Source organism: Stegastes partitus, unplaced genomic scaffold (genome assembly GCF_000690725.1).
Source record: "Stegastes partitus isolate 25-593 unplaced genomic scaffold, Stegastes_partitus-1.0.2 Scaffold1130, whole genome shotgun sequence".
Classification (NCBI taxonomy): Eukaryota; Metazoa; Chordata; class Actinopteri; family Pomacentridae; genus Stegastes; species Stegastes partitus.
The window spans coordinates 72,229-96,150 of record NW_007578861.1 but is presented as its reverse complement, the minus strand read 5'-3'; the positions used below and the strand labels follow the sequence as shown (position 1 = coordinate 96,150).

General features: G+C 39.7%; 2 protein-coding genes across 3 annotated transcripts; both read right to left on the bottom strand.

The window, feature by feature from the left end:
- Nucleotides 1–1,210: 1,210 nt before the first annotated feature.
- On the bottom strand, nucleotides 1,211–13,320 carry LOC103368185 (uncharacterized). Its single transcript, XM_008296464.1, has 9 exons — nucleotides 13,106–13,320; nucleotides 10,335–10,799; nucleotides 8,090–8,149; nucleotides 7,936–8,016; nucleotides 7,772–7,831; nucleotides 6,774–6,872; nucleotides 6,622–6,675; nucleotides 5,668–5,727; nucleotides 1,211–5,466 (listed from the first exon to the last, which is right to left on the bottom strand). The coding sequence occupies exons 2-9, from the start codon at nucleotides 10,620–10,622 to the stop codon at nucleotides 3,220–3,222; spliced, it is 2,949 nt and encodes a 982-aa protein (XP_008294686.1). The 5' UTR covers nucleotides 10,623–10,799; nucleotides 13,106–13,320; the 3' UTR covers nucleotides 1,211–3,219.
- Nucleotides 13,321–17,143: 3,823 nt separating this feature from the next.
- Nucleotides 17,144–23,076, bottom strand: nucb1 (nucleobindin 1). Of its 2 annotated transcripts, none has more exons than XM_008296462.1 (13): nucleotides 22,992–23,076; nucleotides 21,365–21,488; nucleotides 21,162–21,269; nucleotides 20,931–21,063; nucleotides 20,470–20,573; nucleotides 19,975–20,160; nucleotides 19,790–19,880; nucleotides 19,637–19,695; nucleotides 19,319–19,411; nucleotides 19,120–19,209; nucleotides 18,003–18,173; nucleotides 17,694–17,811; nucleotides 17,144–17,597 (listed from the first exon to the last, which is right to left on the bottom strand). In XM_008296462.1, exons 2-13 carry the CDS (start codon nucleotides 21,482–21,484, stop codon nucleotides 17,509–17,511), a joined length of 1,362 nt encoding a protein of 453 aa, XP_008294684.1. In that variant the 5' UTR covers nucleotides 21,485–21,488; nucleotides 22,992–23,076; the 3' UTR covers nucleotides 17,144–17,508. The 2 variants fall into 2 exon arrangements, with proteins under 2 accessions (XP_008294684.1, XP_008294685.1); XM_008296463.1 differs by having other exon boundaries at nucleotides 17,144–17,598; nucleotides 17,698–17,811.
- Between the last annotated feature and the right edge of the window lie 846 nt (nucleotides 23,077–23,922).

Below are 23,922 nucleotides of genomic sequence, written 5' to 3'. Positions count from 1 at the left end.
AGACCCAGAGTCTGCAGAGACCCGCAGGGAGGGAAGGATGGGGGGAGGAAGTGGAGGCTGGGTGAGACTGTAGTGTGTGTTATATATGGTCGTCCTCACATGTATTCATACCCTTCCATTAAAGAAATGGTAAAATTCACAATAGTCCCTCAGATAAGTAGAAACTGAAAAAAGTAATAATAGATAAAAATTTGCTAAATTATAAGTAAGTGAAATAAGACATTGCTTTTGAATTGTGGTTGAAAAGAATAATTTAAGAAAAAAAATAATAAAAATACTGTCCCGGATAAATTAGAGCACTTTGCTGATGAGCAGTGGGCGAAAATCAAAATACCTGTCAACAGGTGCAGAAGTCTGATTGTTGCAGAAAACACTTGATTGCAGTGATCGGCTCAAAGGGTTGTTCAACAAAATATTACTTCACGTGTCCCATCATGCTCGTTTGCTCGTTTTTGTTTTTTAAAAAAAATATTTCTGTTGAACCATAATTCAAAGTAATGTCATGATTTTCACTAACTTTTTATTTATTGTTACCTTTGTCAATTTCAACGTATTTCAGTGATAGCTGTCTTTTTCCTTCTTTAATGGGAGGGTATGAATAAATTTGAGGATGACTGTATATATTACATTGGTATGGTAAAGTACAGGACAGAAGTGAGTACAACCATCACTTTAATGCCAAATATTTTTAAAAATGTACCACCTTACAGTACTCGTACAACCTCTAAGTTGAACTACAGGGTGTTTGCGCTTATGCTAAATTAAAAACTTTCGATTTACTCTATTTAAAATAAAACAGTGTGACACCGTTACGTTTAATGACAGTCCTCAGCATGGAGGATACCACGGTCATTCTTCATGGACTATCTTTTCGCAGCTGCTCTTTGCTCCATTGAGGCTTTGTTGCTCTGATTTTCTTTATAAAATACCTCCAAGGTGTTCTACTGGACTCAAGTCAGGCGACAGACCAGGTCATAGTTTTCACTTTTTTCTTCTTTAGAAGCTCTTGTCATCATGATGCTGCCTCCACCATACTTCACCTTTGTGATGATGTTTTCATATGAAAGTGAAACATATCATTTACAACAGCATACAACAGTACTAACACAGTCCGTCTCTTACAGTAGCTCCAGTAATGACACCAGTGGTTACCTCAGCATGTATCAAATGTTATAACAGTATAGTGAAAAAAGAAGAGTTTACCACACACTTACTTTGTGTCACAAAGATGTTTTTATTGACTAACTATGCTTCAATCCCACTTAGATTGTCACGGGGTCAGGTCTTTTTGAATATACACATTACGCACCCCAACAAGCGAACAAGCTCTGTGGTGCCGGGCGTGGTGAAACATCCAAAAGAAATTCAATAAATCACACTGATGGATAAGGAAAAATAGTAGTGCAAAGGGAACAGTTTAACACATGACAAATACCGATCAGCTACAGAAGTAAAACCAGCTGCCAAACGTGGTGTTGGTCTGATTTGTGCTGCAAGTAACTCTGACCTGTCGGCACATCGATAAGATTGTTCTATGGCACTTATCTAGGTTGTTTTCTCCTGACTAGATCCGTGCTTGTGTTGTATCTGCTCTCAGATGTACGTCGCTTTGGATAAAAGCTTCTGCCACATGAAATTGTAGAATTGTACAAGATGATGGAGCAGTCAGTGGTTTTCATGTTGTGGCTGATCAGTGTGTTGCTTATCTCAAAACTTTAAATCAGATTCAGGCACCATGTTAGTACCACAGCATCATACCTCTAGTGCCAGTGTTGGTATAAGAATATTTGGAGGGTATAATGCTCATTAAGGTTTTTGATTTCTGTCAACAGCAACAGGAAAGAAGATTTGAATATCATCTGATTAGAATACCAAAAGGCACATTTAACAAAATAAAACAAGCAAAAGCAGCCCCAAAATCCTCCTACACAAGACCAGATTGGAGAAGGATTTGTGCTGCAGTAGGACAACAAGCCCAAACAACACCTCAAAGCTTTGAAGGAGTGTTGACTGTCCAGGACTTGGCTCCAAAGCCTCCTGACCTCAACCCCACTGAGCCTTAATGGGAGCATGTAAAGCCTGATGAAGTCAAACATTACACCTGACATGACCAGAAGCTCTTTGGTCACATAATGAAGGGACAACGCGGCTCACCAGGTTTCATTAAAGCAAAACGGAGCCAAACAAGATCTTTTCACATTCACTGACATCTTTCACATATTTGAATGCAAAATAGAAGCATTTGACCTTACTTTACATTCACTACAAAATACTGTATTTACAAGTATACATTCTGTGTACGACACCAAAATGTTCACAAATTCTACAACGATAACCCTCTGAACTCCAGTTTCTGGGTGTCTTTTTGTCAAAGTTTTACCCACTGTGGACTTATTTTTCACTGTAATACAACATCCTGCGCCTCAGTGGAAACATTTTTAAAAACTATTTGTTTTACAAAAATTCAAAAACCTGTAATCGATATATACAACCTTTTTCCAAGTACCCCCAGGAATTTTAAAAAGTCCTCATATGCTATTGAAGTATGATTTTTAGTACTTTCACACTGCTCTACACACCAACAGTAGAAAAACGTTTCACCATGCTGAATGTATCTTCCAACATGCTGATAACTTGTGTACCTTTGTAAGCCAGACTGCAGTTTCTTTCAGTCTCTTTTGTCATGGAATGTCTGCTCTGTGTAAACCCTTCCTGCAGTTCATCCTAAAAGTCACACAGGTTTTGTCATGTGACTGTTGGTCGTAGCTCAGTTTATCATGCTGTTGTGAAAAGTGCAGAATTATTTTAAATTTTTTTAAACAGGATCTTGTGCAAATGAGACATGCAGAATAAAGTGTTTTTGATAAAATATCATAACTTTAAGCTCAAATTTGACTAGCGTAGCATACATAATTTCTTCAAGGACCATGGGAAATCTTTCACTGTTTCTGTCTCTGACAAATGGCTCAACTTTGGCAAAAATGCATTTCACACCCACTGGTGGGTTTTGGGGTTCAGAGGGTTAATAATATAATGCTAAGTTAAAGTACTAAATGCAAAAGTTCTACCTAAAAAGTGCTATAAAGGCCCACAATGGCCTAAAATACAGTAACAGGAAGGCTATATCTTACACAATTTACAGTCATATCACACAATCCTGCTGTGTGAATGTGGACCTACTCCGACATCACAACGAACCAATGTTAAAGCCAGAGACATTTACCTCGTCTCAAACACGGGCATTTTCATGACATATAACTGACCCTCATGTTCAATCATAATACATTTGGCAGTAATGTCCACGCATGTCATTGCACACAATTCACCCGAGCGTCTCACTTTAACGAGGAATTTTGCGATGTTTGCGTTGATCTGTGAGTCATGGATGGCCGGCTGTCTGCTCACTCGCTGCAGCTGCTTGTAGAAAATGATAAGTTCTCTGCAGGAGCAGTTGGTGCTTCGTTCACAGCTGCAGGGTTTCTGCACAACAACCAAAGACTCAACCAGAGCAAAGCAGCTGGTTGTTTCTATCACAGAATTGTTCCATTTGACTGCAACGCTGTCGTCTAAAGAGGCGACTAACATGTTTTTGGAAATGCAACGCTTATATTCAGTTACACTTTGACGATGGCACCATGTGAGTGTGTCGCTCTTTTGCAATGCAGCAACTTCTCTTGCAGTTAAAGATCTACAAGAACCACATCCCAGAGTCACTAAATGTTCTCTGATGCAATCCGTAGGCTCAGCAACAATATCACAATTGGTCATGGAGCCAAAGAAATCTTTCATTTCTGTGCTCTCATCCTCAAGTACAGCGCTACCTTTTTTCACAACCTTCTCATATGAAAAGACATTTTTGAAAATCTGTGATGAAGCTGACTTTGTGCCAGAGTACATCTGCAAGAGTCTGTCCTTCATGTTTTCATAGACGAACGCTGAATTGGCCCATAAAAGACCCCAGTCCCGAGCACTCTCAGTGAGATGGGTCAGCAAGTGGCAGTTATAGGAACAGTGCTCAAGTCCGTAGAGAGACGGGATTTTTGCTACAAACTGGACCAGACAAAGCTCTGCACAGTTCAGCTCATCCTGAGTGGCAAACTGGGAGAGGAGGGTGTGAAGCGCACAAGCAAGAAGCATCCAGTGTTTGTAGTACAACATTGGTAAGACATTCCTCAGTATAACAGGAGAATAGAGGAGAGCAAATGCTCTCCACTCAGAGGCTTTCCAATACATCCTCTCACTAAGGCACCTAGGGCTTTGTCTGATTTCATCTGGCGGCTGGATCTCACAAATTGCTTTGTCCAGGTTAGCTAAATGCCGACGTGTCAAATGGAAGCCCTTGTTGGCATAAAGAGGGTCAAACCAAAGATTGACGAACTGACGAGTGACACCGAGACAAACACAGTGCATGTAATCTGGAATAAACCCTTGGATAATGTCAAAAGACGGCAACAGAATCAGTGGACTTGGACCTTTAACACCCATCTGATCTTCATCATCATCGTTTTCCATGACAAACTCCGCGATCTGCACCGTCTCAACCATATGTCTCAGGTCACAGCCGTCCATCTGGATAGGGTAAACTCTTGTGTAAGTGCTGCCCTTCTGAACCATCTCACCTTTGTGGTAACAGAAACCACATCCAAACACTCTGTTGAATGGTTTAAAGTTCTGCAGCATTGCCCTTGTTACTGCATCGCAAACACAAACTCGAGCTGTTACTCTGGTGTGACGTTCAAAGCCGGTCTCGTCTCTCCAACAGAACCCTGCCTCTGAGAGTTTCTGCACTTCATAAATAAACGGCGTGAAAAAACTCTGAACCTGTGGTTTGCCACGGCCAAACCACAGCGTGTGCAGCAGAACGTTTTTACATCTTTCAGCATATGGAAGCTCGTTGATCGTACACAGGATGGGCCAAACTGAAAACTTGGATGAGCTGAACACTGGAGAGCCTTCGCAGTTGAAGCTAAGCGTAATACTGGCATCCTGCCTGTCATGTTTGTATCCGGTTCCCGTGTTAACATCAGAAATGGAAGTCTCCCTTGTGAAATGCTTCCCCAGCTTCGTGTGGACATTTGAAAGAATGCTTCTGAGCTGAATTTCAAGTGGCATTACGAGGAAGTAGTAAGCCTTATCTAGGAGGCTTTTTCTGTTCAGGCTCTTCTGGCAGACTCCACATTCATCACCAGGCTCAACACCGAGGTAGCTTGTACACCTCGGACAGTAAAAGTGAAGCTCCGTCTTGTCATTAGTGCCAGTCAAATGTTTCTTAAAAAACTGCCAGGACTTTGGAGCACATCCAGGCACCATGAAGTTCAGGAGGTCCAGCAGGTCTTTGATTGCCGCTTTCGACAGACCGTGTTTCAGGATGAAGACCAGGAGGAGAAGCAGGAGAGCTCCTGTTGTCACTGAGGAACCAGCATAAATCTTCTTTTCCTCACTGAAGCTAGGGTCAAAAAACTGCTCCTAATAATGTATCACAGAGCAGAAGACAAACATGTCCATACAAAAAGAATATTTAAATATTTTTAAACAGCCTATATTCATTAAAATATGTAAATGTAATGTTCTAGAAGATGGTAAAAATGAAATTTTACACCTGTAAACGTGCACAATATGGAATCTTTAGGATTTAAATTTTAGAATACAACATATGGAAAAACAAACCATTGGATCTTCTTCTGTAGTTTCGTCATCAGATGAAATGGGACTCATCACTCCTCCATACTGTAATACAGAAAAGGCAAAGACACACCCAATCTAAGGGCCATGTGCAGGAGAGAAACACAAAAACTAAATATCTTCACGTTCATATATAGAAGCACACTTTTACCTACATATGCTCAGATACACATGGATCCAAACTAAGTAAGAGCTTAAGCTTACTAAAACACTGAGGAAGACAAATACACTAAAAGTGTCTGATATGATATGAATGGATGGATGAATTATTGTGGTAAATTTTTATTTAAGACACGAAAAATTGATAAAAGTTGGACTAATGCCTTGGATGTATGCACAACACACTACCAACTCGTTTGTCTGGTTTCATCCTCATGCAAACCTTGCAGCTATTGATGAAAACTTTGTCAGATGCTGCCTAAGTTTAAAAAAATAAAAATAAAAATAGGGAGATAAATGGTTCTACATTAACATTAACCCTCTGCTCTGTTCAAACACAGCCTGCAGTTCAGTTGATTTCATTGCAGAATTTTTATTATGTGACTTTTGCTTGTAACAAAGTCCCTAATGGCTTCTCAGTTGTGCGAGCGGTGCAGATTTTTATTTATTTATTGCAAATCTGCTTAGTTCACATTATTAATTTTGGGTGTTTTTTGTGTTTGTTTTTTAAATGAGACATGAGTAAATAAAGGTGATTTTGGGTGAAGTTTAGATTTGGATAATTTTGTTCTGCCAAACTCGAGATCACACACTTATTTTAGGACTGCTGAAAGGTTGAACCCGACTATTTTTTCTGTTTTTCTGCCTGATAAATGGTGTAATTTTACTTACTTTTAAAAGATAAAATGACTTTCAAACCTGCCAGTAGGTTTTGGGATTCAGAAAGTTAATAATTCTATCTGTATTACTGCATTGTTTTGTTCTGCATGCACCGCTTACCATGTCTGGATCTCCTCCTCCATCTTCTGTTAACCCAGCAGACACATAATCAGCCTACGAAGGAAAAAACGATGAATTTCGCGATGAGTATCGTAATGTGATCATTTTAATACTTGGAACAAACAATTGTGATTTCTTAGAAGCTCACACACCATAGGATCTTCATCTGTGGCTTCACTATCTGATGAGGAAGAATCTGTATTGTCACCGTCATCGTCGTCGTCAACGGTGTTGTAATCACTCGCAGCAAGCTGTCGTGGATTTTAACAAGAAAACAGAATGAGGGAATGTTTTTCTTTCGAAATTAAAGAGCCAGCACTATGCTTTTTGTTTTTTTTTACCTTCCTTTAGTGTGCTACATAGCTGCTTTTTATGCATGTTAAAGGTCTGCAAACTTGGAAAAAACAAACAAACAAAAAAAAAACTGCGGCTTTAAAAGTCCAGGTTTTTCTTCTGTTACTTATCTACATCAACATGTAACACATTTGCTTAACGCCTCAAACGAGCATTGAACTGCTTTTGTTAACTTCAGAATATCTCAGATACAAGAAACGCACAACGTATGTTCTGCTGTTGGCTGCAAGAGTGAACACAAGAGTCTTCATGCACTCCCAGCATCTGAGGAACTGAAGACCCAGAGGATTATTTTTATTTTCAATGGAAATGATTCTATGATTAAAAAAAAGAAAATCCTTAGTGTTTGCACACTATGTGGCTACAGGATTCCTCTTGGCTCAGAGTGGGCCTTTAGGGGGTTACTACATATCACAGTAAGAAACATCGATCCACATGCAGTCTGTTATCTGAAATCTGTACATTTTACCGGTATTTCTGCCCATTTCATGAACAAAACATAACAAAAGTGGTTGAAAACCTAAATTGTTCTTGTGATTCTCAGTTGTTATCATTAGGTCCTTGCTAAAACCTCTTAGGAGGCTTCTATGCAGGAGAACCCTTGGCCAGCATGGTTAATGGCACCATTAGCTCTGATAAAATGATCACAGACCATTGTGATGTTGAAGCTGTAATACTGGAGGACACCGCTGCATGAAAACATTGTGTACTGGAGTCTGGTTCAAATGTGAACATATTCTAGCTGGCCCCAAAAATAAAACTCTAAACCAGTAAATGCACAGAATATATACTTTACCGTTTCATGATCTGGATCTCCCCCTCTGACATCTGTTGGCCCAGCAGACACATGATCGACCTAAGAGACAGAAAATTATCAGTTGTAACCATCCCGATATTATCACTTATTAAAATTGGTTTATTTGGGATAAAGTCCTTTGAATTCATTATAAGCTCACACACCACAGGATCTTCTTCATTATCAGATGATGAAGAACCTGCTTTCGGGCCAACATCTGGGACGGTGTTAGACTCAGTCTGGATCTTAACAGGAAAACAGAATGAGCAAATGTTTGTCTTTCTGAAATTCAGCAATCCCTGCCCGAACATAGCCTACCTTGTCTTGGTCTGGATCTCCTTCTATGTTGTCTGTTGGCTCAGCAGACACTTGACTGGCCTAAGAGAGGCAAAATGAACGGTTTACAATTTGTGGCAAACTCTCTACACCGTAAGACTTGCAAGTGTGGCTTCTGCATCCTCAGCATCAGTTGAAACTGTGTTATCGTAACACCACAAGCTCTCATGGATTTCAGCAGGAGATCAGACTTCATTTGTAGTTCTCGAGTGCAACAGTGAAAACATCTGTGAGCACTGACACGCAAACTTAAAAAAAGTCTGTGACAGTGATTTCCAATTAGCCTAACTGTATGAACATGCTGCTAAAATGAGCTGTGAACACCAGAACTTTCTCACTTTCTGAGCTGTGAGCAGAATCTATCTGCATGTCTGCATCATGGCTCCACGTTTGAAAAGCATTTCGAGGGGATAGAAAGATGTGACTGTGGGACTTCACAACGGTGGAAAATGATAAATGAAGATTAATGACCAACTAAAAATCAGTTGCAGCACTAATCAGGAGGTATAGAACAAGCTATAGTACAGTAATCAGAGCTGCAGTTGTCATCCTTCTACCTCTGAAAACCAGACATCACACTTGGCACAGGGATTATTAATGGGTTTCTGTGACAGGGCAGACAGTGTGAAGGACAGTTCATAGCATCAACCTCTGTAGACAGCATCCAAGAAAAACACACATGCTTGTTCTTTGCAAGGTTAAGCTTTGCTAAAAGACATAAAAGACGTCTGATGAATACTGAGAGCACATTCTTTAGGATCAGATGAGTCCAAGATAAATTTGTTTGGCTCAGATGGGTTCTAGCATGTTTGGTGTGAACATGGCCAGGACTGCCACAGTGAATGCATAGTCCTGACAGTGAAGCACAGAGCTGGGAGTGTGATGATATGGGCAGCACAATTGCAAAAGGTGTTGAGGAGAGGACATTTATAGATGCACCATGAACGTCTGTGGATAAACCAAAACACTGGCTGATGAGATGACTTCCAGTCTGCAGATGGTTGGCAGGATGGAAACATTATAGCATTAAAATGATCTAAAGCACGCTTAAAAAAAAAATAAAAAATTACAAGAGCTTGTGATTTCACAAGAAAAAGGTGAAATGAATATATGACTTGAAATAATAGTATATAAATGGCAGAACATAGCTGCAGAAATGTAGGATCCTCCATGTTGAGGAGGACTGAATTTGTCATCAAAAACAAAAGGTGGTTATAGAATCTATTAAAAAAAAAAAAGACTTAAGTCTCAATAATGAAAGTTGTACTGACTTTAGGTGCATGAAGTTCCTACTTTGGATCCTGTATTTTAAACAAAGTAAATCTAAACAGTGACTTTAAAATTTTACATAAGAACAAATAATCAAAGAGACAAAATTTAACAAAATATTAAAAATTTTATTTTTTCGGGCTTTTTTTTTTTTTTTGTTAATTTGTTTAGCTATAAAGCTTGACATTTATTTTAAAGAGTACAAATAAAGGTTTGTGACAAGAGTATTTGAATATTTGAAGATATAGCTTAGATAACAATAAAATGAAATAAATAACGTAGTAGTTATTGGGATATGTGATAACAAGAAAATGGGTGAGAGATAAATGGACATTTTGCCTGAATTTGTGGGCTTGGTGAGCAAAACAACTCGATTCACATTTTACAAAAGGGAAGAATAAACATAAGGATCCCTTTATTAAACTTTCATAGAATAACACAAATAAAGGAGAAAGTCTGACCAGTACCAACATGTACAGTGCTGTGAAAAAGATTTGACCCCCAACAGATATCTTCTATTTGGTTTCAGCTCATAAAACACATTTTATTTAGAGACACAGACAACCCAAGAAAACACAAAATGCACTTTTTTAAAATGATGATTTATTGAAAACCTATATATATAGCCCTGTGATAAAGTAGTTGCCCCTAAACCTATTAACCGGTTGGGCCCTTGTGCAGCAACAACTGCCGTTAAACGGTTGCCATAGCCCGTGATCAGTCTTTACATGGTTTCTGAGCATGAACTGGCCTTTTTAGCTCCTGCCACAGCATCTCAATTAGATTCAAGTCCAGACATTGACCCTGCCACTCCAATGCCTCAATTTTGCTCTTTTTGAGCCATTCAGAGGTGGACTTCATGGTGTCATGTTGCATTTGTGCTTGAGCTTTTGGTCATGAACTGATGGTGGATATTCTCCCGGACTATTTTCTTATAGAGATAGATAGATACACTGACCTTAACTGAGGCAAGTGAGGCCTTTGGTTCTTCTGATGTTGGTCTGGGTTCTTTAGTGTCCTCCTGGACGAGATGTTGACGTGCTCTTGAAGAAATTTTGTTTGGCCGACCACTCCTGTGAAGGTTCACCACCGTTCCGTGCTTCCTCCATTTGTGGATAATGGCTCTCACTGTGGTTCTCTGGAGTCCCAGAGCCTTAGCAATGGCTTTGTAACCTTTCCCAGACTGATGGATGTCAATGACTTTGTTCCGCATGTGTTCTGGAGTCTCTTTAGAACGAGGCATCATGTGCAGCTTTTTGAGACTTTTTAGCTACCTCACAATGCCGTTGTAACAAACCTGGCTCTTCGTCTTAGAGCCTTAAAAATGGGGGCACATCCTACTAGTTTGCATTGAGTTGTGATAACATTGAAAAAGGATGAGCCGGAGCACAGTGGCTGCTGGTTCTGGGTGGCATCACAACATCTGCACAACAAAATAAATGAAACAATGTCTGTGTGGTTAAGCAGCAGTCTCTCTACTAGCACAGCCACATATACAAACAAACCCACACATCTGATCGTTTCTGACAGTAGCTTTGCACACAATCAGCTGTCTTTACTGACAGTTCAAGTGTTTCAGCAGCTCATGAAAACCAAACATTTATAAAATGTTCAGCAGAAACAACCATGTGGACAACATGCATAACCAAACACCAGTCCCAACAAAACACAACCAGTTTAATTGCAAATAAAATAAAGAACAAAAAAAATTAAAAATGAACACACCTGTACTACAAAATAAATGAACCGTCTGTGTGGTTCAGCAGCAGTCTGTCCCTCAGGTACAGCTACACGCAGACAAACATGTCTCCTAGAAGTTCTAAAAGTGCGTTTGCAAACTTTAGCACACATAGCATAAAACCTATCACTTATAATTGCATTTTGCTACATTTAATGTGCAGCGAAACCGAAATAATGTTCATATTGCAGCGGAGAAAAGCGACGCCTACCATGCCTCAGTGTTTCCCACGAGCTGAGGAGAAAGGTGCGTGATGACGTCATACGCGCCAGACGGCGGTGCAGATTTAAAGTAACAGTACACCTATGTCACATAGACTGTATAATAAATATACTACTACTACTAATATTACTACTACTACTACTAACAATAAAAATAATACATGAAGAGACAGTGGATCACATTCTATCTGGTTGTGTCTTAGCCAAAACAGAGTACATCTCTACTGGAACATCTGTAAGGATCACGACATCCAGGTTACAGACAAGTGGTTCGAGCATGAGCCGGAGACTGTGATGCACAATAAAGACAACAACATCACCATCATTTGGGACCTGCCAGTCAATACTGATAGAACTATAGCAGCAAACAGACTAGACATCGTCATTAAAGACTCAATGAATTCTACCTGCAAACTGACTGATATGACTATTCCATTGGACACAAACACCACACTAAAAGACATAGAAGGAGAAGTGCAAGTACAGAGATCTAGAGCTAGAAATAAAGAGAATGTGGCAGATGAACACCGACGTGATCCCCGTGCTTGTAGGTGCACTTGGTACAATAAAGAAGGGGATGGCAGAAAACATCAAGCAAGTATCAGAGAGAGCTACAGTAACAGAGACCCAAAAGATCAGCATGCTGGGATCTGCACGGATCCTCAGAAAGGTCCTTAGTACATTGGTAGCGAAGGGGGCAAGTACTGTTCCACATCAGACAAGGTGGGGCTGGACAGCATTTTTCCTTCAATAAATGAAATCATCATTTACAAACCGCATTTTGTGTTTTCCTGGGTTGTCTCTGTCTTGCATTAAAATGTGTTTAATGATCTCAAACATTTCATTGTAGACAAACATTGGACAGCATTGTACACGTTGGTACTGGTCAGACTTTCTCATTTTCCTGCATTATTCATGTAAAGGTTAATAAAAGGAATCCTAATGTTCATTCTTTCCTTTCGTGAAATGTGCATTAAATTGTCATTTGTTTTAATCCCACAAATGCAGGAAAAATGTCCATATCCATAATGGTACTGATATCTAAACCACATTTTCATATATTCAAATACATTCTACTTTTACAGAAAAGCAGTTTTGTTTGCTTAAAAAAAAGCCTGTAAAATATTGTATGTAATATTTTACCTCTAAGTTGAACAATATAGTATTTGCTCTTATTGTAAAAATCAAAAACTAACTGTTTAGATCTACTTTATGTAAAATACAGAGTCCAAAGTAATAACTTAAGGCACCTAAAGTCTATACAGCTTTCATTAGAGAGGCTTAAATCTCTCTCTCGCTCTCTCTGTTTTGTTTTTTTTCCTCCAATAGTTCCTATCACCACCTTCATTTTCAAACGATTCCTTGGCAGGGAGGATCGGACATTTCTGCAGATGTTTTTCCATTCATTGCTCTTTGCTGGAGGGATTGTGTTGCTACACTATTCTCTTTGAACACCCCAATGATGCCCTATTGGATTCAAGTCAGCTGACAGTTTCACTTTTTTCTTCTTTGCAAACTCTTATCAGATTTTTGTGTGCATTACATCCTCATGCTAGAATATTTCCATCCTGCCAACCTTCTGCAGACCAGAAGTCATGTCATCAGCCAGTGTTTTGGTTTATCCAAAGACATTCAAAAATAAAAGATGATCTGCAGCAGGACCAATACTTGTTCGCAGCACTGTAGGTGAGGATATGTGCTGTAATCTGTATTTGCGCACTCAGTGATTTGCTGTCAGACTACCAGAGCCGCTATAAGTCCCCCCTGTACCTGTGTCCGCCTCCTCCGTGCTGTCTGAGCGCTCTTCGTCTTCGCAGGACGCCCACTCCTCGGCAGAGTCGCCACCGTGCTGAAGCGCTTCCATTTATACACTATCTTCCTCACAGTGGAGTGATGCACGTCTAAACTCTTGGAGATCACCTTGTAGCCTTTCCCAGCTCGATGCAAATCAACTACTCTCCATCGCAAATCCTCGGAGATGTCGTTTCTGCGAGGCATGATTCACACGGACACAAAACTCCAAACATTTATTACAGCGACCCGGAAGTGCTGGTTCTGACCCTCCAGTCCGCCCCGGAATGTGTGTTTTTTTTCTTCATAAAAACGTTATTTGACATATTATTATTATTATTATTATTATTATTATTATTATTATTATTATTATTATTATTATTATTATTATTATTATTATTTCGTTTCACTTTATAGACATTTTGTAGGGAAATTATAACACATTAGAAAAAAGAAAACGGTTAGGTACAACAGCCATACATACAAATAAATTATAATAAATAAGTAAATAAATACTTGTAAATAAATACGAACAGTACACAACAGAAGTGAGTACCCCCCTCTGCAGTATCTTCCAATTATTTCCAAGTTGAACAGCAGGATATTTGTTCTGTGAAATTAAAATCTAACTGTTAAAAGGTACTATCTCAAAAAATATACTATTCAATGCAACTAATGTCAGAACAGCTTTCATTACTGAGATTTAAATGTTTTATTTTTTCAGTACTTCATATTTCCACCTTATTGTTTTGTATTGTTGTTCACTGAGTAGCGATGATGTGAAGGTGATGAAGAAATTCTACGCTGATACCATCTTGTTGATATATAAAAAGGTTTATTGAAACAAGTATCTCAGACGCCTGTGAGAGGATTTGAAGCCAAAAAGAACCACCCTCCAGAATAACCTTAACCACTGGCTTATACAGGGGGTTGTTTACGCAAAACTAAGAACATATGATTCATACCATAAGGGGAGCCCCATACTCTAGACAGAGAGGCGGCTCTTCTTCAGCAACCTTTGACCTGGGGACCCCTATCTTAGACCTTCCAAACCCATGAGGTGGAATAAAGACCAAGAAACGAAACAACATAGTCATCCCTTATGTTGTAGGAGTTTCCGAGAAGCTCGGGAGGATTTTTAATAAACACAACATTCCAGGGCACTTTAAGCCCACCAACACCTGAGACAGAAGCTGGTCCACCCAAAGGACAAGACACCAAGACACAAACAGAGCAACATGGTGTACACAGTCCAGTGCAGCGAGGAATGCCCAGACCTGTACATCGGGGAGACAAAACAACTGCTCCACAAGCACATGGCACAACACAGAAGAGCCAGCTCCTCAGGACAGGACTCAGCAGTCCACCTGCATCTTAAGGACAAAGGACACTCATTCGAAGACAACAACGTACAGATTTTGGCCAGGGAGGACAGATGGTTTGAGAGAGGGGTGAAAGAAGCCATCTATGTCAAACTGGAAAGACCATCACCCAGCAGAGGTGGAGGTCTGAGGCATCACCTCTCACTTGTTTACATTCAGTCCTAAGAACTCTCCCCAGGAAGATGAAACCACATTCAGACCTAGCCACAGAAGACCTTAACGAACCCCTTTGTGGCAGGGGGAGCACTAACAAGTCGCATACCAAGGGGGAGGAGCAACAAAACCCCAATTGAAACCGAAACTTAAGTGTTAATGGCTCCTTAAGGATATAAGTATCTGGAACTCCCAACTGGTCAGTCAGAACTGATGAAGCCTCTTGGATGAGAGGTGAAAGGTCTTCAAGAAACTCAAGCAAGTTCAGTTGTTATGATTAAACTATGAGAACAACAATGACCTGGATGACTGAGAATCTTCACAGACAATATTCATCTTAGCATAGATGATACCAAATTTCTGCAGAGATGTGTTTTCACCTTTTCTACACATGCAGCCCGATATCATCACATCCCCACCTCTGTGCTTCACTGCCAGTGCTATGCATTCACTGTGATAGTCCTGCATCTGTGAAACTGCAGTAGATCTGGTGCCCCGATGCAACAGAGGACAGTACACTTTTCATCACTGACATTCAAATCTTGTCTTTTTTGCAATAGTTCATATGTCCACCTTTATTGTTGATGACAGACTCAGTCCTCCTCAACTTGGAGGATCTTTCAGCTGCTCTTTGCTGGAGGGGTTATGCTGACCTACCATTCTCTATAAGGTACCCTAAAGATAAGCCAGTATTATGGTTTATCCACATGTATTTCTGGTGCCATCTATAAATGCACTCATGCAACCCTATATCATCACACACTGACCTCCGTGCTTCACTGTCAGTACCATGCATTCACTGTGGTAGCTCTGACCAGGTTCACATCAAACACACTGGACCTCATCTGAACTGAACAAATGAATCATGTTTGGATCTGACTAAAGAACGTGCTCCCAATATTCATCGGGCTTTGTTTCATGTTCTTTAGCAAAGTTTCATCTCACAGTTTTGTGCCAAAGAGCTTTCCTTGAATGCCGTCTATAGAAGTTGCTGTAATGAACTGTCCTTCACACTGTCTGAGCTGTCACAGAAACTCTTCCGTTTATAACCCCTGTGCCAAGTCTGAAGCACCCGCCCGTCTCATTTTCAGAGGGAGACTGTGAAAACAGTGCACCCTCAGTGATGTCAATTTAACAGGACCACGGCAGCTCTGATTAGCGGAACATTCTTTACCTCATGCTTACTGCTCCAACTGTGTTTCCACTTATCTTTTTCCAACTTTGTGAATTCTCACAATCACATAGTTAAATATCTCTAAAATAATTCTTTGCTCTGTGGAGCCATGATGCAGACATGCAGATCGACACGGCTCATGAAACCAAATCAATCTCAAGTCAATAGAACAAGTTTCCTAAATCATACAACCAATGATTTGTGTTTGCAAATGGGACGAGGGTTGAGACGACTCTTTGCACTGTAACTTTAACAGTCGTCATGCTTTCTGTTTTGTTGACAGACTAAGTTCAAGTAGAGTCAATTATTTCTACAATGATTATTGTCTCTCTACCCCTAAAGGTTCAATACTTACAATTATGGTTCCTTCAAAATGATAGGCTTAGTAGAATAATAGTGTTTTTCTCTGCAATTAAATGTAATGCCAAAAAACAGCAAGAGTCTGAGGTGACAAGATGGCTAGTTATGTCTGATCAACAGTGCAAAATCTAAAAATATTTGGTTCATGATAATACAAAACAACAGCAAATCCTGACATTGAAAAAGCTGGATCCATAATAATTAACAATCATAAAACTGCTGTGTATGAAGACCCTATAGGGCAACAAAAATAAAGTAGGAATGAGTTGAACTGTCTGCAGGCTTATAGCACCACTGTGATAAATCATGTGACTATCAAACAAACTTCACAACAGCTGAGCTCAACTGGATTTTGTCAAACTACAAGACAAGGAAACAAAGGAGACAACTAAACAAAGTTAATACTTACATACTAATAATTCTCACCAAGCTAAAAAAAAAAAATCGCCTTTGATAGATTTGAGGATATTACATTTTAAGCACTGAAAAAAATACTAGAATATTAGAAAATACAAATGCAAAAATGATCATTTTTGTAAATTAAACAGAAGTTAACAGTGGAGGTTACAGACTGCCCACACATTTACTTTTTTGTTTTGTCTTTTGTTTTTTAAAATTGAGAGTAACCATTCTTTTTTTTTTTTTAAAGCTGTGGTTAAAAAAAAAAAATCAGAACAGAAAAATTCCTATAATTCACAATTGAAAAATGTCAAACCTGAACTTTGTGAACTACATCTAAGTTCAATGTAGCTTCTGTCTAAGTGGGATGCAGAAAGATGAAGCTCTTCAGGAGTAAAGCTTCAAGCAGTTTACCTGTAATTATTGTGTAATATGACAAGCAACTTCTTAATTTTAGAGTAGAAATAGTTGAGAATATATTATTGAAAAATGACACGAGTTGTTTTTTTTCCCACCTGATTGTTGCTCAAATAATCAGAGTTCAACAGGTTTAGAGGTTTTAAATAAGGACTTTATTTGAGGATGTTTGTGATTTGACACTGAAGACCCTGCATGAATGACAGTTTCACTGAAACTGAAGATTTTCTGAGAATACATGTACTAATATCTGCTGTTTTGAGATCTTTAATCTAATGTAGACCACAGAAATGAGCACACAGTACAATACGTCATGATAAACAAGCCGGTCTGTCGGATTTTATACACACAGTATTCACATAATTCAGTTTGCAGAACCCATCTGGATATCTGTGTCAGTGCAACTCCAAATGTGTGTGTGTGTGTGTGTGTGTGTGTGTGTGTGTGTGTGCGTGCGTGCTGCGTGTGTGTATGTGTGTTAAGGCTGTCCGAGTGCATTAAGTGTGTATAGGCAGATTCTGTGGAGGCTCTGCGGGCAGATTATTCTGCTGGACTTCAGGTTCATGTTCAGCTGGAGCTTTTGCCTCTGCAAGAGAAAGAAGAAGCACTCACTTAATAAACACAATCATAACACAGTCCACACAACACAACAACAGCGCTGCATGTGTCACAAAGTGTTTACCTGTGTCTTCAGGCTTTTGTGTCTGTGCTTGAAACTGGAGTTCTCCATTAGGACCCGCAGGAGGCTGCCCATCTGCTGCCGGCTGTTCTTTCTGTCTCTGAGACATTTCTAGTACTGCCTGAAATAAAAAAATAAAATAATAGCATTTGTATTAAAATCCATGCAGACTACACTCTTATTACAGACTAAAAACTAATTGTTGGCTTCATATAATGAAATCCTGATCCCTGTGTGACTGAACTTCTGTCAGGGGATACACTTTATTTCTAACTTTCACATGTCATGAGGCAGATGTGTTGTTACAGCTACCTGCTGGTATTCTCTCCTCTGGGCCTCCAGGGCTTTGCCTCTCTCCTTCAGCAGCTCCTGCTCCTGACGCAGAGTCTCTGCCCTCCTCTTCAGCTCCTCCTCTTTATCCCTGAGCTCAGCCTCAAATCGCTGGAGCTCCTCCTCTGTGTACATCGGCTTGGTATCCAGAGTCTGGGGAGAAATAGGGGGCACATACGTAAAATGCACAATGTTCACTTGTTAAAATCACAATTGTTGGAAGTGGTTGGGTTGAGTGAGTCTCTGGTTCAATTCCATGCTGAGGATTACTCATGAAACCAAACCTGTACTATGGGTAGCCTCTTTGCCAACACCTGTTCAGGACCCTCCATTGGTGTTAAGACACGTGGAGGTTCACAGCTTTGCACACAGCACAAACGGGTCTCTGCAAACTTTATACCACTTGTGCAAATGCAAGAGCATGGTGAAGAGGCTCCTGGAGGTTGCATAGCCTTAGAGTGTGCCGTTCTGGCTATCTGCTAAGCATAACGTGTGCAATGATGCAAGGATAAGGCGCCAATCAAGGCAAATTTCAACTCAACCATATTGGCGTAGACCTAAGCCTGATCCTTTGTTTATACCCGCTGTCACACAGCCATAGTTGCATACTTTGTTAAATACTGTAGCAATACCAATCACAACATAATACAAATTAAGCACATGGAATATCTGTCCTGCACTCACAATGCTATTTCAAGCCACAGACACAGATGCTGCATGCTGAAGAATGCAGTGAATTCTGCTGATGCTTGGAATGCACTTAACAACTGAAGCTTATTTTGTAGAGAGAAGAAATGGAAAAACCAGATTTAAATTACGCAGTTATACCAGTTATACTGTTCACACTAATTTAATAACACTCATGTCCAACCCACTCCTTAGTTACACACACACCCTTATGTAAACAGGTCATTTAAGTACACACAAAATAACAGTATGAAACAGCTGCCACCTCTGAGAGAGTATCTCCAAATGTGCTAGCTGATAGCTGTACCCGTTTGACTTCACCACCCACACTTTCCCAGCTCGTCCTGGGACCACAGACCCTCCAATCACCCGCCCACTTCCCCACCCTTCAGGCCACCTCTGAGCTCTTTACCTCCCACTCTTTGGGATTATTGAACTCCTTCTTCTCAGTGGATTTGAGGAACTCCTCCAGGCTGACGAGCCGGTCTTTATTTGTATCCACCTTGTAACAAAAGAAGGTAAAGCCGCACCAGTGAGAACACGTGAAAGCTGACTGATGGTTTGCGATGAAAGCAGGAGCATAGAGGTAGACGTGATTAATCAAGACTCACGTTTTTCATGACATGCTCCCTCATCCTCAGCCTTTCTTCCTCCATCTCCATCATATCGTCCTCCTCGTTCTTCGGGTCGTAGACCTTCTCCAGCTGGAAAAGGGAAATGAACAGATGTTAGCTGCTGCTCTGATGCCGTGCATATGTTTGCTGTCAGACTACAAACTTCTCCTTTTAAAAAAGCCTGCAGGAATAGAGGAACGCAGGCAGAGCAGCTGTATATTGAAATAACAAATCAAGCTGTCTCTTCAGACTAAAACTGAACAAGTAAATCAGAACTGAACTGAGGCACTCGTGATGTACTGCAGGATTGTTTACCTCTTTTGTGAAGAGAGCCTCCAATTCCTGCTCATCTAAAACACCATCTTCATTTGTATCTAATGAAATCAGAGAAAAAAATGAGAGCAATATTGAACGCATCAGTATGAAATGACAAAGAATCAGGGTTAAGAAGGATGAGTTGTTACCTACCATGCAGTTTAAAGAAGGTTTTGGGGTTGAACTCCTGAGGATCCAGCCCGTCTGTCTCCTCCCAAACTTCACGAAGCTGAGCGACACTACCCTGTGTGTCAGAAAATACAACATAGGGAATAAAAAACATGGTTTGGTTCCATTTGTTTCTGATAAAAGCTAACAAGGCTGGATTTCCCGCCTACCGGAGCATTGACTTTGGGGTGCTGGCGGTGTTTGTCCTTCAGCTCCTGCATTCTCTTCTCCTCTTTCTCCCTCTTCTCCTGGTCCAGCCCCTTCAGGTACTCCCGCCTCTCGTGCTCCTTCAGCATCTCGTAGCGTTTGAACTCCTCGTGTCGCTCGGCATCGTAGTTCTCCAGGTCCTTGGTGGCCTAGACAAAGAGCCAGTAAGGCAAAAGCTGTCATCTTGAAAAATGTTTAAGCTGTTAATCCAAACATGAGGTAAGGTACACGGTGCGATCAGTTGTGGGAGTGAAATTCAACGAAAACGATTAACACTCTGATACACTTTTTAGGAGATTCAACAGTTATCGCAGATGGTATCTGACATGATTAAAAAATTCAGACTTTCCAAAACCTTCCAATCATAGTAGGAGTGAGCAGTGTGTTGCAGCACAATGACACTACTTTATCTATCTACAACAAAATCTTTCTTTTCACTTATTGCTGCAGCATCTTACCGTTGAGATCAGCAGCTCAAGGTCTTTGGCTTCAAAGGTGTTTTGATTGTGTGGATCCAGATGTTCAAACTGCTTCAGCAGCGAGGCGTGGTCCATCTGAAGGCCTGCAAAGCAGATACATGAATTATCAACCACCGACCTGTCTTCCATTACACTCTGTATGTATCACTCAAAAAACGAGTAATTTAGAATAAATTTGATCACTTTCTGCTCTGGTAATTCAAATTGTTGAGGCTTTTGTCACAATTTTACATTCTATATGCTGTAGCAAACAATTTGTACAATTTACACCAATCAACAAATATTATATTATAGATATATATATAATGCAGTAAATAATTTAGCTACTGTGCTGTATGCTTCCATCTGTAACATCAATAATTAAGTGTAGTACTATTCTAAACATAAAGGTTTAAAAACAGACACTTTTCAGTGGTCTGAAGGGAAACAAGCCCACTCACTCTGAGTGTTGGTGCTGTCCAGTTTGGCTTTCAGCAGCATCCTGAGACGAGAAACCTCCTGACGCTTGAGCTCATCCAGCCGAGTCCTGACGTGGTGACTGACCAGGTCCAGCTCTTTACTGAGACGCCCATTCTGAAGGCGAACACAAGAGGTCCAGGTGAGTTTAACAACAACGGCGAGAATGTCATGACATCTGTTAGCCTGTGGAGGCTGTGTGTGTGGACGCTAACCTTGATGTCCTCTGTGTTCGCTGTCTGCAGTTTCTCCCTGAAGTGAGGGTCTGTCTCCAAAACCTCAATCACCTCTCTGAGATACCTGTCATAGTACAGGCCAGTGTCCTGCAGCAGTGATTTGTACAGGACAGGTTATTCACAACAAACTGAATCTCGGCTAAATCTCAAACAAAACAACAGATTAAGGAATGAGACGTTACCATGCTCTCCTCTGGCACTTCCTCTTTAGGCTCCTGGTTGCCTCCATTGCGCTCTATGGGCACTGACCAGACGCCAGCAGAGATGGTTAGAAGCAGCAGCCAGCCAGGTTTTAAGTTCATCCTCCTTTAATATGAACATCAAGAACAAAAAAACAACAGAGTGTCAGTTCTCCTACAAGATAGTTGACACCAGTATCCACTGTATTGTGCTGACTTCCTTCAGAAATTGTCCACTTTCAGGTATTATTGGGCGTAGCATTTGGATATTTGTAATTTGAGGCCTTGGTTGCAAAAACAAATATTGGCTGTATGGAAATGTTTCTGCTACAGAAAAGATCATGTTGACTAAAAACAGGGACTAGACCAGACCATTCAAATCAGCACAACATCTCTCTGTATGCAAAGTGAAATTTGAGCTGATCTGAACGAAAAAACTACTTTGGATGACTTTGCCAGTGTTACACCATATGAGAAACGATCCAAAGGTCTTTTTCTCAGCTGTTTTAAAATTATTTTTAATTTTGATGCACATGGACTCAGTGTTTTGTAATATAAAATGTGTGATTTGAGCATGAATTTAAAAGCTAGAAAACTGCACTGACAAATCTTTCCCCCGATGCCATGCAGTCCTAATGCACACTAAGTATTAAAATAGTGTTTCTTTTTCTGTTTTTGATTATTTCTAGGTATTATATGCTTCCTGAAAACACTGAGGACTACATGATTATAATACTAGATAGGTTGAAGGTTGTTTTCTTCTTTAACAGTTTAGGATGTACCAGTTTTAAACTCTAATGAAGCTGATGTCTTTTCACCAGTAATGAGGTCCGATTATTTCTCCTGACACTATGAATCATGTTTTTCTCCATTCTGTCAGTAACTACGATGGAGTTCAACATCTGGGCTAGTAACCCTGTATAGTGAGTGAGCCAGTCGATTTTGAATTTCAGTGCATTGGTTGGTGGCTGGTGTGTATATTGTATGCCGAATTAACCAGCAGACTAAAGGCATCTTAGAAAGTCTAAATAAGTTTTTATTATCTGATGTGTGTGTATTTTGTTGATGGGAAACAACAGTAATAATAGATTTCTCAATGGAGTCTGGCGTAATGATCAAATTGGCGCAGTCAAAACTCCTTTGCGACCTGAATTACCACAATAAATTTAACTCAAGAGGCCACACGTGTTACTTAATGGAAAATATAACACAATTTGAATATATTATAACTGCTATTATACGGTATTATCGGTGTCTGTAGCTAATAAGCTAACTAGCTTAAAGACGAACTACACGGATACGGAAGAGTGATTAGTTACAGCGCGATCAGAATTCAACAGGAAAGAGGATCTTTCTGTAGGTGAGATCACATGTGAGAGCAAACCTACGATACACCTGAATTAATATTAGATTTTTACACAATTTTAAACGGTACTGGTTCGTTTACAGGTGATATATCGGCTCCTGTTCACCATAACCATAGCTGGAAGCTATAGAAACGTCTCGCACTGCTCTCCCTTATATCTCCCTGTTTTTAACGAATTCTACATTTATTCTTGACAGATATTAAAGCTACAATAAAAATCTGTTGTGACGCAGATAAATAATCTTTAAATAGCCGGTCTCTTACCGCAGGTGTGTTTTTAATATCTGATCCAATCCTCCAGGCACGAACTGAATCTGCGTCGGATAAAATAGACGTCACGAGAATGCAGCACCGGACGGTCCAACATGCTGCCTTCAGGGACCGTCGGAAATAATTAACGCTTCATTTGTTTACTAACGATAAGCGGTGGCGTTGTCATTATTGTTGAGTTGTGATTGTGTAAGTTATGTCAAATCATTATAACAAATGCTGCACATTAATTATTAGTTAAACTTCCTGGAGCTTCAGCAGAAAGTTGCAATATATTTAAATATAGTGTTTTATATAGCATTTATTCAGTGTTTCTTTCATTTATGTTTTCTGTTTACACCTTTTTTTCTTTTTACTTATTTATTATTTTTACATATACAATCCCTATTTTGTCTCTGTTGTTTTTTTTTCCAGCCTAATACAACGTTATTTCATTCTGATGTGAACTGTGTGAATCTGCAATGACAAATAAAGAAAGTCTAAATTACTATTGTGAAAATAAAATTGAAAATGAAATAGCTATTGAGTCATTAACTTGAAATTCAAGTTAGAGGGGGAAAAATAGTGAAATAAATAAATAAATGAAAAGATGCACTCTGCAATATTACTCAAAGATCAAATGGTTTTAAATCGTATAACCTCTCAATAATCACATTATTTCTAAGTTGAACAGTTCTGTATCTTCTTTTATGAACAACCAAAACCAAATACTTCAAAAAGACTATTTGGAAAAGAAAGGCTCCGAAGTAGAAACTTTATGCAATAAAAGTGAATACACATGTGATCACTGACACACAAGTGAGAAAACCCGTATACTTACGGTTAGTACTTGAAGGCATCATCATTCCTTTGGTAAATAATACAAGAACCCAAAATACTTTCTGTACAAATGCTTTTAATACCTCTGAAAAATAGATTTGTTTCT

What these genes read in the sequence shown, in the direction of transcription:
- LOC103368185 (XM_008296464.1), bottom strand. Translation starts at nt 10,622, where the DNA reads ATGATGCCTCGTTCTAAAGAGACTCCAGAACACATGCGGAACAAAGTC. An exon ending in GAGATCCAGACCAAGACAAG is followed by an intron (nt 8,017 to 8,089) that starts GTAGGCTATGTT and finishes TTTCCTGTTAAG; the next exon opens with ATCCAGACTGAGTCTAACAC. An exon ending in GAGATCCAGATCATGAAACG is followed by an intron (nt 6,873 to 7,771) that starts GTAAAGTATATA and finishes AATCCACGACAG; the next exon opens with CTTGCTGCGAGTGATTACAA.
- nucb1 (XM_008296462.1), bottom strand. Translation starts at nt 21,484, where the DNA reads ATGAACTTAAAACCTGGCTGGCTGCTGCTTCTAACCATCTCTGCTGGC. An exon ending in AGGCTCTCTTCACAAAAGAG is followed by an intron (nt 19,412 to 19,636) that starts GTAAACAATCCT and finishes TCCCTTTTCCAG; the next exon opens with CTGGAGAAGGTCTACGACCC. An exon ending in ACAAAAGCCTGAAGACACAG is followed by an intron (nt 17,598 to 17,693) that starts GTAAACACTTTG and finishes TTTCTCTTGCAG; the next exon opens with AGGCAAAAGCTCCAGCTGAA.